Source organism: Paramormyrops kingsleyae, chromosome 20 (genome assembly GCF_048594095.1).
Source record: "Paramormyrops kingsleyae isolate MSU_618 chromosome 20, PKINGS_0.4, whole genome shotgun sequence".
Classification (NCBI taxonomy): Eukaryota; Metazoa; Chordata; class Actinopteri; order Osteoglossiformes; family Mormyridae; genus Paramormyrops; species Paramormyrops kingsleyae.
This window is the reverse complement of record NC_132816.1, coordinates 2,124,203-2,139,158: the sequence shown is the minus strand read 5'-3', so window position 1 is coordinate 2,139,158 and position 14,956 is coordinate 2,124,203. Positions and strand designations below refer to the sequence as shown.

At 40.3% G+C, this 14,956-nt stretch overlaps 1 protein-coding gene across 2 annotated transcripts in view; it reads left to right on the top strand.

Moving 5' to 3' along the window:
• LOC111853475 (EGF-containing fibulin-like extracellular matrix protein 2) overlaps positions 1–14,722 on the top strand; it is a 41,690-nt gene extending 26,968 nt beyond the window's left edge. For both annotated transcript variants that reach the window (XM_072703506.1, XM_023830412.2), the window contains exons 8-9: positions 9,368–9,560; positions 12,910–14,722. In XM_072703506.1, the coding sequence (XP_072559607.1) occupies positions 9,368–9,560; positions 12,910–13,068 (352 nt within the window). In that variant the 3' untranslated portion in view covers positions 13,069–14,722. The remainder of the gene's footprint in view (positions 1–9,367; positions 9,561–12,909) is intronic.
• Positions 14,723–14,956: the final 234 nt, after the last annotated feature.

Sequence of the window (14,956 nt, the reverse complement as noted above, 5' to 3'; positions counted from 1 at the left end):
TCATGTTCAAGAAACCAATTTGAAATGATTCGAGCTTTGTGACATGGTGCATTATCCTGCTGGAGGTAGCCATCAGAGGATGGGTACATGGTGGTCATAAAGGGATGGACATGGTCAGAAACAATGCTCAGGTAGGCCGTGGCATTTAAACGATGCCCAATTGGCACTAAGGGGCCTAAAGTGTGCCAAGAAAACATCCCCCACACCATTACACCACCACCACCAGCCGGCACAGTGGTAACAAGGCATAATGGATCCATGTTCTCATTCTGTTTACGCCAAATTCTGACTCTACCATTTGAATGTCTCAACAGAAATCATCAGAGACTCATCAGACCAGGCAACATTTTTCCAGTCTTCAACTGTCCAATTTTGGTGAGCTCGTGCAAATTGTAGCCTCTTTTTCCTATTTGTAGTGGAGATGAGTGGTACCTGGTGGGGTCTTCTGCTGTTGTAGCCCATCCGCCTCAAGGTTGTGCGTGTTGTGGCTTCACAAATGCTTTGCTGCATACCTCAGTTGTAACGAGTGGTTATTCAGTCAAAGTTGCTCTTCTATCAGCTTGAATCAGTTGTCTCATTCTCCTCTGACCTCTAGCATCAACAAGGCATTTTCGCTCACAGGCCTGCCGCATACTGGATGTTTTTCCTTTTGCACACCATTCTTTGTAAACCCTAGAAATGGTTGTGCGTGAAAATCCCAGTAACTGAGCAGATTGTGAAATACTCAGACCGGCCCGTCTGGCACCAACAACCATGCCACGCTCAAAATTGCTTAAATCACCTTTCTTTCCCATTCTGACATTCAGTTTGGAGTTCAGGAGATTGTCTTGACCAGGACCACACCCCTAAATGCATTGAAGCAACTGCCATGTGATTGGTTGATTAGATAATTGCATTAATGAGAAATTGAACAGGTGTTCCTAATAATCCTTTAGGTGAGTGTATATCTAGTCATGCAGTAAAGGAAGCTTTAAAGTTTAGATCGCCAGGATTCAAGACAACGGAGCTGTCATTCTCCGTTTGCTACTTAGCTTTAGCTTGCTAAAATGCCTACATAGCTTCAAAGTGTTCCCTTTACCCACGTATTCTTATCAAACATCTTATCAGAGAGATGTTTTGTACAGATCGCCAAGTGTCCATGCTTATGAAATATAATTTTCTCCAAAATGCCCAAAGCTAGCAGGATAACATCTATTGCTAACGATAACATGTTAACCACAGTTGGCATGAGCTTTCTAAAATAGAAAGTACCGTTACGTTAATGTCTTTACTTACCTCAATGTCATTGTGGAATGGCTTGGAATGTCTTTTAAGGTTTGTGGTGTTTTTTCCCGATATTTTGTAGCCGCATTTCTCCGCCATCTGTGCGCCCGAAGGGGAGACACAGCTAGGAAACAGAAATACTGCATAATAATAATAACGCGATTAAACGAGAGGAAATAACGTCTCGTCTTGTTTTCGTCAACGAAAATGAAGAGACATTTTACTATAGTGTTTATTTTGTAAACCACTATAGTGTTACTATAGTGTTTATTTAGTCTCGTTTTTATTCGTCAACAGTATTACACGATATATTTCGTTATAGTTATCGTCACATGAGCAGCATTGCGTCTCGTCTCCGTCACGTCAAAAAGGTTCGTTGACGAAGATATTTCGTCAAAATTTTCATTGACGAAAACAACACTACTAAATACTCAAGACAAGGCAAAAGGAATAGGCAACAGGTGAGTACAATCAGGAGTTAACACGAGGTAACGAGGTGGGCGTGGCACACACGAGGATCGGACGGAGCTGGACGTGACAATTATGGTGTAATTTCACTGAAATAAATGACCGGTAGTGAAACTTGCCAAGCCTGCCTGCACAGATTAAGGGAATAATGTTCCTTTTTTTTTATTCTGTGGAAAACTAGAGATCAATCTATGGTGTAGATTTAATAATGAATTATAAATATTATAACTGGTACTTTGAGACGTCTTCTAAGTAATGCATGAACCGACAAAATCCCTCATACTCAACTATGGAACATGGCTGATTGTCCAATGCAATCATCTCCATTATTTCAGCTATTGTGTCTTTAGCTCTGGTGCTGCTAGGTTTGAATATTGAATACATTTAAATATCAGCCAGTAAGATTGGCCAAGATTGACACTTCAGGCTGTCAAATGCCTTGTTGATGGCAGAGGTTAGAGAAGAATTCCCAGACTGGTTCAAGCTGATAGAAAAACCACTCAAATATCCCACTCATTATAACCAAGGTATGCAGAAAAACATCGCTGAATGTGCTTCCCGTCAGATGGGCTATAGCAGCATAAAACCACATTGGGTGCCACGCCTGTCATCTAAGAACAATGGGCACAAGCTCACCAAAATTGTACAATGGAGGATTGTAAAAATGGTATTTGGTCAGGTAAGTCTCGATTTATGCTGCAACATTCATGCGGTAGGGTTAGACTTGGGAAGCATGGATTCATCCTCATGGGTACATGGTGGTCATAAAGGGATGGACATGGTCAGAAACAATGCTCAGGTAGGCCGTGGCATTTAAACGATGCCCAATTGGCACTAAGGGGCCTAAAGTGTGCCAAGAAAACATCCCCCACACCATTACACCACCACCACCAGCCGGCACAGTGGTAACAAGGCATAATGGATCCATGTTCTCATTCTGTTTACGCCAAATTCTGACTCTACCATTTGAATGTCTCAACAGAAATCATCAGAGACTCATCAGACCAGGCAACATTTTTCCAGTCTTCAACTGTCCAATTTTGGTGAGCTCGTGCAAATTGTAGCCTCTTTTTCCTATTTGTAGTGGAGATGAGTGGTACCTGGTGGGGTCTTCTGCTGTTGTAGCCCATCCGCCTCAAGGTTGTGCGTGTTGTGGCTTCACAAATGCTTTGCTGCATACCTCAGTTGTAACGAGTGGTTATTCAGTCAAAGTTGCTCTTCTATCAGCTTGAATCAGTTGTCTCATTCTCCTCTGACCTCTAGCATCAACAAGGCATTTTCGCTCACAGGCCTGCCGCATACTGGATGTTTTTCCTTTTGCACACCATTCTTTGTAAACCCTAGAAATGGTTGTGCGTGAAAATCCCAGTAACTGAGCAGATTGTGAAATACTCAGACCGGCCCGTCTGGCACCAACAACCATGCCACGCTCAAAATTGCTTAAATCACCTTTCTTTCCCATTCTGACATTCAGTTTGGAGTTCAGGAGATTGTCTTGACCAGGACCACACCCCTAAATGCATTGAAGCAACTGCCATGTGATTGGTTGATTAGATAATTGCATTAATGAGAAATTGAACAGGTGTTCCTAATAATCCTTTAGGTGAGTGTATATCTAGTCATGCAGTAAAGGAAGCTTTAAAGTTTAGATCGCCAGGATTCAAGACAACGGAGCTGTCATTCTCCGTTTGCTACTTAGCTTTAGCTTGCTAAAATGCCTACATAGCTTCAAAGTGTTCCCTTTACCCACGTATTCTTATCAAACATCTTATCAGAGAGATGTTTTGTACAGATCGCCAAGTGTCCATGCTTATGAAATATAATTTTCTCCAAAATGCCCAAAGCTAGCAGGATAACATCTATTGCTAACGATAACATGTTAACCACAGTTGGCATGAGCTTTCTAAAATAGAAAGTACCGTTACGTTAATGTCTTTACTTACCTCAATGTCATTGTGGAATGGCTTGGAATGTCTTTTAAGGTTTGTGGTGTTTTTTCCCGATATTTTGTAGCCGCATTTCTCCGCCATCTGTGCGCCCGAAGGGGAGACACAGCTAGGAAACAGAAATACTGCATAATAATAATAACGCGATTAAACGAGAGGAAATAACGTCTCGTCTTGTTTTCGTCAACGAAAATGAAGAGACATTTTACTATAGTGTTTATTTTGTAAACCACTATAGTGTTACTATAGTGTTTATTTAGTCTCGTTTTTATTCGTCAACAGTATTACACGATATATTTCGTTATAGTTATCGTCACATGAGCAGCATTGCGTCTCGTCTCCGTCACGTCAAAAAGGTTCGTTGACGAAGATATTTCGTCAAAATTTTCATTGACGAAAACAACACTACTAAATACTCAAGACAAGGCAAAAGGAATAGGCAACAGGTGAGTACAATCAGGAGTTAACACGAGGTAACGAGGTGGGCGTGGCACACACGAGGATCGGACGGAGCTGGACGTGACAATTATGGTGTAATTTCACTGAAATAAATGACCGGTAGTGAAACTTGCCAAGCCTGCCTGCACAGATTAAGGGAATAATGTTCCTTTTTTTTTATTCTGTGGAAAACTAGAGATCAATCTATGGTGTAGATTTAATAATGAATTATAAATATTATAACTGGTACTTTGAGACGTCTTCTAAGTAATGCATGAACCGACAAAATCCCTCATACTCAACTATGGAACATGGCTGATTGTCCAATGCAATCATCTCCATTATTTCAGCTATTGTGTCTTTAGCTCTGGTGCTGCTAGGTTTGAATATTGAATACATTTAAATATCAGCCAGTAAGATTGGCCAAGATTGACACTTCAGGCTGTCAAATGCCTTGTTGATGGCAGAGGTTAGAGAAGAATTCCCAGACTGGTTCAAGCTGATAGAAAAACCACTCAAATATCCCACTCATTATAACCAAGGTATGCAGAAAAACATCGCTGAATGTGCTTCCCGTCAGATGGGCTATAGCAGCATAAAACCACATTGGGTGCCACGCCTGTCATCTAAGAACAATGGGCACAAGCTCACCAAAATTGTACAATGGAGGATTGTAAAAATGGTATTTGGTCAGGTAAGTCTCGATTTATGCTGCAACATTCATGCGGTAGGGTTAGACTTGGGAAGCATGGATTCATCCTGGTGGTATAATGATGTGAGGGATATTTTCTTGGCACACTTTGGGTGCCTTAGTACCAACTGCGCTTTATTTAAATGCCACAGCCCACCAAGTCCATCCCTTTATGACCGCAGTGTACCCAGCCTCTAATGGCTACTTCCAGCAGGATAACACACCATGTCACAAAGCTTATATTATCTCAGATTGGTTCCTTGAACATTTCACTGTACTCAACTGGTCTCCACAGTCACAAGATCTTAATCCAATAGAGCACCTATGGGATGTGATGGAACGGGAGATTTGCATCATGAAGGTACAAATCGGCAGCAACTGCATGGTGCTACCATGTGAACATGGACCAAAATCTCAGAGGAATGTTACAAGCACCTTGTTGAATCTGTCATGAAGAATTATGGGTGTTCTAAAGGTAAATTAGGGTCCACCCCGGTACTAGGTATACCTAATAAAGTGGCAAATGAGGGTACATTAAAAATATTTAGCATACACTTTTGTTTAAAGTGACATACAAGTGAGGCAAATAGCACATTACAAGCATACAGTATGTGCTCTCATGAGACCTCTATGTATTGTTTATTCTGTCTTCATAAAGACAATATGTAATACAAAGTAATAATTTGGGGAGAAATATATTGCGCAAGATTCATGACAAAATCTAAATCTTGATTCTGAGTTGGAAAAACCGTGATTCATATTTTCCCCAGAATTGTGTGGCACTAAATCAGATCCCCCCCACTTAATACTGGCATTGAATCAGTGAAGTACATACTGGAGGTCCTGGTTGGATGAGGCAGAATGCATGACATAGTCTGCAAATCACAGCGATGTCACTTCTTGTCCCTCAAACTGGACACCCTTACACAGCTTCCTGAATCTTTGTTCCTCCTTTCTTCCTGCATTGTTTAACTGCTGGACAGACTCTCCTTTCCAGTCTCCTGACATCAGCTTTCCTAGGAGGCTAAGAAGCTGTGATCACCTATAGTTGCACAAGCTGGTCCCCCTTTTTAAAAATAGGGACCACCAGCCCTGCTTACTTATCCAGAGGTATGATCTAGCCATCTGAGTTGTGTCAGCAGTATCAAACTGGCTACTAGCTTGCCCATATCACTACTGGGCTGCAGTTTAACTAGCTAGCTACCTAGCTAGCATTAACTATCTTCCATCATGTTGGGCTGGATGATATGGCAAAATATTTTGTCACAATTTATCAGTCGATATTAATAATTATCATGGTATAATCAAAGTCATTATTTCTTTACTTCAATTTTACACAAAAACAGAGCCTTATCTTAGGATTCCTCTGAAACAGACGACAAATTGAATAAAGTGCAAACTGAAATCTTATTTTAATAAATAAAATTTATGAATTTGTTGCAAGGCACAACATTAGAAAACACTGACACTAGTTTATTGCTGGGATGTTCCTGTGACTGCTTGCCACTCATTCCAGGGAAGCTGACTGACATTGATGGCAGAGTTACCACCCACCGCTTATTGAAAAATACAATGTTGTGTCCCGTTTTGAACTTTTGAATTTTTCCAGTATCTCCTCAACAAATATTATCACTGGGGGGGGCATCCTGTATTTCTTCAGATTGAATTGGAAACCCAAGTGCTTGCATGCTGTATGTTCTACTGGATCATCAAAATAGTAGCATGTGGCGTACTCCACTAACTGAACCAACCTTGCTGTGTGTTTGTTGGGTATAGGTTGTCCAAGATTACCACATGATTGTTTGGATTACATTAACTTCTTCTATGTTGTAATGTGTGCTATCAAGCAATGTTCCTTATCAACAGTGTATCGAAGTTTCTCATTTTTTTGTCATTTAAATTTAATAAGATGAAAAGTCAATATATTATTTAATCACCAAGCCCTATAGTGACCTCTATGACTTCACGGGATCCCCCTGAAGTTGCTGGACATCATGGCTGGCCTGTACACTGGTACTGTGAGTGCTGTGCAGAGTGGAGGGAGAACCTCTGCATTCTTCCCAGTTGATTCTGTGGTTTGGCAGAGGTGTGTTCTTGCCCCCTACTCTGTTCAATGCTTGTATGGACTGGGTGTTGGGTAGGGTCGTGGGGTCCAGCAGCTGTGGGGCGTCTGTTGGTGAAGAAAGATTTACTGATCTTGACTTTGCCGACCATGCCATGATCTGAGCAGAGTCAATGGAGGCTCTGATCGGGGCCCTCGAGAGACTGAGTGATGAGTCTGAGTGTCTGGGATTGCGGGTGTCCAGGATAAAGACCAAGATCGAGGTCTTTAATGACTTCTTAGGCACAGCCATCAGTAGTGTCTCTATTCATGTCTCTATTAACTCTTCCTATGAAGTCAGGAGATGAATTGTAAGAGCCTGGGGGGTTATGAGGTCCCTGGAAAGGGGTGTTTGGCGTTCCCAATATCTTTGCAGTGCTCATGCTCCCTGTCTTGCTGTTTGGCTGTGAGACATGGACTCTATCCAGTGAGCTGAGATGAAGACTCAACTCTTTCGGTACTGTGTCTCTTCTGAGAATCCTTGGGTACCACTGGTTTGACTTTGTGTCAAATGAGCGGTTGCTCAAGGAGTCCCAAATGAGGCACTTTACCTGCATTGTGAGGGAACGTCAGTTACAGCACTACGGCCATGTGGCGAGTTTCCCTGAGGGTGATCCGGCTCGCAGGATCCTCATTGCAGAGGACCCAAGCAGCTGGATTAGGCCAAAGGGACACCCATGTTACACCTGGCTGCGGCAGATGGATGGCCATTTCCAGACGGTGGGACTGGACCATGTGTTTGCCTGGGGGATCGCCGGTCGGGATTCTGAGCAGTTTTGCCGTGTGGTGGATACAACAACGCGCTGCATCAGCGCATGCCCCCCAACCTGACCTGACCTATCAATAACACTAATTAGATCAGGTCAATCTACAAAAGTAAAGCAGCTGTAATCAGATTAGATTATACATTTCAAGTATTCAAAAGGATTACGTTACTGATTACATTTTTAGTCTTGTAATTTGGAATGTCTATGAGATTCCTTTTCTGAGGTAATCTACCCAACACTGATGCTTTCATCCCTGGACAGATTTCAGCTCCCCCCTTAGGCTTTCCACCATGGAGGCTTCTGACCAGCATATTGACTTCAGTTGTAGTGATTGATTGAGTGATTCACCACGAGTTTCCAACATCACCTTCTGGTGAGAGGGCAGTGGAGTTTCTAATAATAATAATAATAGATACTTTATTGATCCCCGTGGGGAAATTCTTTTTACGCCTCCCTCAACTTGCTCTTTGTAGAGCAAGCTGTCCGCGAAGGGCAGCCACCTGTTAGGGCGCCCAGGGAGCTGGGGGATAAGGGCCTTGCTCAAGGACCCACGGACGTGCTGAGGCTGGGTTTGAACCAGCGACCTTGTGATTACAGGCACACGGCTTAGCCCACTGAGCCACACGCTGCCCCTTCTCAAAGTATTCCAGGTTGAGGAGTTCCTCAAGGTGTTCTTTCCACCATCAGTTTCCCCATAGTTGGTCAGCACATCCTCACCCCAGATTAACATATCACGAGCAAGATCCCACCTCCCCATTCTAAGATTCCATCATCAATTCAGTGTTTTAGCAAAACATATTTGGGGCCACCTGAATGTTGCGCTCTATTGCATCTCTAAATTCCTTCTATACATGAGCATTGATCTTCCCAAATGCCTTAACTGCAGCCCTTCTGGCCTGTCATTGCCTTTCAGCTCTCAGGTGACCCCCATGTGAGCATTATTCAGCTTATTCAGTTTGAAAGCTTGCCTGACAGCAAGTGTCCAACAGTGAGTCCCTGGGTTTCCACCATAACAGGCATCAGTTGAATTGCATCGTTGTAGCATCTGCAAAAATTGGGGCTATGAACATGACAGTATGTTTAAGAATTTTGGGTTAATTCAGCTGTCAAAATAAATCCATATATCTAAAGCTTTAAAACCAAATATAAGGAAATGCCAAAATATCTTTTAAGACAACCAGAATAATTTTTAATGTACACTTTGTTTATTAATATTTAAGTAACTGTCACATATATGTTAGGAGCAGTGACAATATGTTGAAGCATAATAATAACAGCTTTAATCACTAACTAAAACAAAACAAGCTAAAAGAAATTCTGAAAAGCTGAAACATTGTTTCTAATCCTTAATATACACAATCAAAAATACTTTTACTTTTTATTTCTCCTGTTTGTTTATAAAGTGTTTTTAATCTTGATTATCTGTTTTAATATTAGCGCAAAAAATGCATAAACAGGGACAAAATGAAATTTAAACTGATGTGTTTATCAAAATGAACTCTATAGACATTGACAAACATCACAAAATAACATGTATTAAGTGTTACTTGTGTAGAGAAAAAAAAATGAAGTAATTTGCTTTAAAGTGAAACTACAATCTGGGGGATAAGATGAGCTGGAGCAGCTGTCCCAGGTCTCCCAGCTCACTTTATCGCACAGGAGCTGGACTGTTTTTGTCTTTCTTTGCTCCCAGCCGCTGCAGCTGCCATTCACCGACGCTCTGTCATGGGCTTCCAACCTCCATTGTCTACAAGTACATGAGCATCCTGTCCGACCGAACTGTGCCATCAGACATTTTTCAAATTCAGGCCACCACCTTCTATGCCAACGCAATCAACACCTTCCGGATCAAGTCGGGCAACGAGGGGAGAAAGTTCTTCATGAGGGTGAGGCTCCAGCTAGACATGTCCACCGTAAGATCTGCACTCTGTAAATCTTTGGAAGAACATAGCTTTCCATTTGCTATTATATATTTTATATATATATATATATATATATATATAATACATGCAGTATATAATCAAAATATATAGTGAAAAGTTTTTGCACACCACAGGTTTTTACCATGTTTCCATTTATTTCATAAACTACACATTTTTCATTCTTAAGTATTAGAAAGTTGGGTGACCAACTATAAATAAAAATTTAAGTCAAATAAAACAAGTTTCCTTTATAACATGGAAAGAGTATGTAACAGTGCATGTCTGACAACCTATTAACTGGTTGTGTGGTGATGACATAGTCAAATTCTAGGCTTTCCTTTAAGTTCAAATGTACCACTTAACTGTTTCATCCCATGAAACAGAGCAGTATTAATGTCCTTTATAGAAATAATGCCTGAAATGTACTTACTCTGTTAGAACTGCTAGAGGTTACTTTGATTAATAAAGTTACTCAAATGCAACATACTGTAAATTTATTTGTTAGCAAAGAATATTGAGTGTGTTTTAGTAAATTTTAAGTGAGTAACATGCAAATGTTGAAAATCTCAGTGTGTGCAAAAGCTTTTGACTAGTAGTATATATTATATATGTAGTTTATATATACACATATACAACTCTAGTAATTAGTGCATATTTCCTTAGAACAAAACATTACACTACGTACAAATGAACGGTAACACAATGAAATAACAAGAATTTCTGTTCTCCAAAAAGTTGCTTGGATGGTTAGTACTGTTGCCTCAGGGCTGCTTTGTCCTTCTGCAATGAGCCAAAGTCGTGACCTACGCAAGCGGTCTATGCCATTGCGAGCATTTGTACTTGTGCACTGGTGTGTCTGTGTCACTTAGCAATTACACTGATAGGTGATACATAGTTTGAGAAGTTGCGTTAGTCTTCCCACCCTGCAATTTAACATTGAACAAAGTATCCATTTTTTGAATCCTGGTTATATTTGTGCTGCTCCAAACTTCCTGTAGGCAAATTTAGAAAAATGTTGAGCTGCTAAAAAGTCACTTTTTATGCATTTTCCCGTATAACGTTAGTGTCTATGCTACTTCTTACTTTTTATAGTCTCGTGAAGTACAAACAAACATAATGGAGGCAAGTGAAGTCGGCTCTGTCATCCTTAGAGTTTGGGCACAAATACTGTACATCAGAAAGCATCTTGTTACAAATTTCAAATACTTATAAACTGTGTTATAGTGTTATTTGTGAAATGAAAATGACTTTTGTGACATTAGTAACATAATGGGACTCAAAAGGTTGCAACTGCAGTAGCGGGTCAGGGTTAGGGGGTGTCGCAATACCGTCTTCTGGAACCGTGATACCAGATGGTAAATGTTCGTATCGTGGTTTAAATCTCAGATTCAAAATCGTTACCCTTAATTTATATTCAGTGTTTCCCACAGAATTAGTGCGGTGACTGACGGGTATCGGTGTGTGCATGTGCACGCGCAAAAATGCACACCAACACTTTCTTAAATTAATTATCATCATGCGTGAAGCTCCCGTTTTGTCTTACAGCAGGTGCTGAACATGCGCAAACTTAAAGAATAAACTGTTTGTCAGATATACGCTGAAAAAATACAGCTATTTATCTGACTAATTAGTATATATTTTTGTAATATGCAACGTCAGGTTCAACAGCCGGTTCTCCCTTTTACACAGGCTCAGTGGCTATAAAACGCCTATATTTAGCTGATATAAATGAATGTTGTACTGAAAAAACAGCTAGCTTGCTAATGCAGTCTTCCATATATGACAAACCACAAGATGGAACTGCCTGCATGTGCATGTTGAAATTCATAACTAAAATGCCACTAGCAGGGTAGCAAGTTAATTCACAAGTTCAATAGCACAGCACTGCTGTTTACTAATTGCTCTATTTCTCTGTCCTATGACATTCAGTGAGCAATGTCCAGTAGTATATTTTACCGCATACTTCACCTTAAGGCAATTAGGGCCGGGCACCAATACAGCTTTCCTTGGATTATGGGCATGGGAAAACGAAGTTCACAAAAAGCAAGCTGGGATGTATCAACTGATTTACAGTACTTGCATCTAGCTAAAGATAGTGATAGGCTATATTTAAAAGTCTGTAAGTCTGGTGATGAAGGATCTTAAAATGACAGAAAATGAATCAAATGACATTTAGTTTTTTAAAATATTTTAAATACATAAAATACAATCTCTGATCTGATTTTTTTCCATACAACAAAATACAAATTACAAAATAATGAAATGTAATTAAATGCATATTTTAAATATATTTAATTGAAATACTGCCCATCTCTGGATATATAAATGGCACTTCAGTTTCAGTCAGCGGTATAAGTGCAACTTGGATGTATGTACAGCTTTCTTTGCTCCCATAAAAAGGGGACCAATCAGAGTTCTAGCAGTTTGCGTTATCACAATGTGTAGTTACATTTCTGGTGAGGTGCTTGTCAGGCTACGATGTGGGGTTCAGCATTGAGTACACAGCTACACCATACTTATGGCATCAATTCAGCGCAAAAGTATAAATCAGTCGACCCACTGGAACCAGGCTTTTAGTCTCTGACATGGCTCTGTGTGTCGAATTTGCATGTTCTCCCCATGTCGTTATGGGGTCTCCTCTGGATTCTGTGGTTTCCCCCCACAGTTCAAATATATACTGAGGTTAATTGAAGTTGCCAGGAGATCTGTAGGTATGAATAGAGTATGTGCCCTGCAATGAGTTGTTGCCCCATCCTGGGTTGTTCCCTGCCTTGCGCCCGTAGCTTCCGGGACTCTGGATCAACCCACGACCCTGAATAGGACAAGTGGGTTTGGAAAATGGATATTGGATGGATAGATGAATGTTCACAGTTAACAATCCTTTCCTCAGGCCCCTGCCATTGCACGTATTTGTCAAATTTCACCATCAAGTCACTTTAATTATCTCTACTAACTAATTAACGTGATGAAGTACTAATTAGCCTCACAAGGTGTGCTAGTGGTTGAGTCAACAAATAAACATGTATATTGCATGGTCACTGCAAATACTGGGGTGACTTTAGGAGAGGTTTTGAAATAGCTAAGCTAATACTGTTTGACAGACATAACATCATTGTTTTACGCCAACATGAAGATCATTTAAGCATAATTTTCTTTGACTGCCTTTTGCACAGCACTGTATGTATATGTACGACGTGTGAATATGCACGCATACATAAAGTACAACAATGTTGCTGTTTTTTATAGCTGACTATATATTAATATTATCTTTGTACTTTTTGGCTTTGTAATGTTCTCCTGGCCTTGTCCGCAGCGCACGAACAATGTGAGCGCCATGCTTGTGCTGACCAGGCCCCTGACGGGTCCACGGGAACACATTGTGGACTTGGAGATGGTGACCCACAACGTGATGAACTACCGCTCCAGTTCTTTGCTGAGACTCACCATCATCGTGGGCCCTTACTCCTTCTAGCCCTGTGTAGCAGATCCAGCAGTACTGCTCGATCACATAGACCATGTGTCTCTGTCAAATAGACCAGTGTTTCCCAATCCGTTCCCTGGGGATCTGCAGCGGTCCATGTTTTTGCTCCCTCCCAGCACCCAGTAGCAAAAATATAGACTGGCATGGAACTGGGAGCCCAGCTGGGGGTCCCTGAGGACTGGGTTGGCAAACACTGACATAGACCATCATAGCCACTTAGCACGGTCATGGCTTAGGTCCATTATCAACCGAATATGAACAGCTTGCTTTGTTTTTCGAGAAGTGCTGCTGTATCTAAGGTCAATATTACAGGACAGCTGCTCTTATTTCTCCTTCTCTGTACTATTTCAGCTTAGCAGAGGCAATGAAATAGTGCCTGCCAGCCTCGTTTTAATTAGGTCCACTGAAAAAAAAAGAATTAATACACAAGTGACTCTGTGAAATTCTCAGCTGAGGCTCTGTACAGCAATCAAGAAGATTTTTTTAACGATTGAAGAAGTAATCTTCATCTCACATTACCTTTATATGTACATCAGTTTGTTTTTTATTATTTGTTTATTGTTCAAGGCAGCGATGGAGTAATTGACCTACGGAGGAGTGTTTTGAGGAGAAGAGGAGATTAGCGCTTAACGACAGTTGTAATGTAATGCTGTAATGAGAGGGTCAGAGGTTCAGAGTTTGCCGTCACAGGAAATGAATTGTGCCAGTATAGCATCAACCAGCCATTTCTGGCAGGAAAACTGTTCCTTGCTCTGTGGCCTGCAGTTTAGAGACAGGATAAAGTCACTCGGTGAGATAGGAATGGAACTATTTACACTGAAATGCTACGCCACTTTTCCGAATGGAAATGTAAAATCATCTACTTGTATTTCTGAATACAGTTCTATAAGAAGGCAGAGAGTATTTCTGTTTAAACACAAAAGTAACGTTCTATTTTTAAGTAATTTGCAAAAAATAACCAGGTTTTTGATGCTTTGAACTGGTGTCTACAAATAATTATGCAGTATTTTTTGTGTTATTTTGTTTTTTTTGGTACTGCACCTTCATAATGCATTTGTAGAACATTTGGTGCACCTTCATAATGCATTCAATAAGCATTCATAGAACATTCATAAGCAGCATGTAGGTATACCTTAACAGCTTTAATATACATTAATAACAAACATTGTCATAATAAATATTGCAATCTATAATCATATAATGTTATTTAATGTATACTAAAGCTGTTAAAGTATGTTAGGATGTTATGGTATACTTACATGCCACTTATAAATGCATTATGAAGGTGCATGGAATGTTCCATGAATGTCTAATGAATGTATTATGAAGGTGCAGTTAATGTAAAGCTTCATCTTTTTTTCATTCTTCACAAATTTAAGATAAATATTCTAGCCCCCTCTGTTGTATTTGCAATAACACTGCTGTTTTTTTTTTTGTTTTTTTTTTTAAATGATGCAACAGCACGTAAAATATGGATTATTAAAGCCTGACACAGGAGAGAAACACTAAGAAAAAAGGTTGTCCAACTGTAAACTTTTATAATAAAATACACTGATATCCTATTGTTTTTCTATTTAAAACTATCCAGAAAATGTTACTTTGGTGTGCACAAAAACGTTTGTAAGAAAATAAAGGTGGAACTGAAGCTTTTGTCGTCCTGCATCACCTTGGGCTTTACCCCGACTCTCAGAGTTACCAAAGGGGCCATTTAATGAGTCTTGGATACGTCGAGAATCGTTGAAAGTTGAAGTTCGACGACTTCGTAATGACACAGAAGGACCTTTTTCTTCCTAACAAGCAGTCCACTTGTTAGCAGTCGATTAGTAACATAAACGTCTTACATAATCAAACGGCAGGAAAATCATGGCCTCTTTGGGAA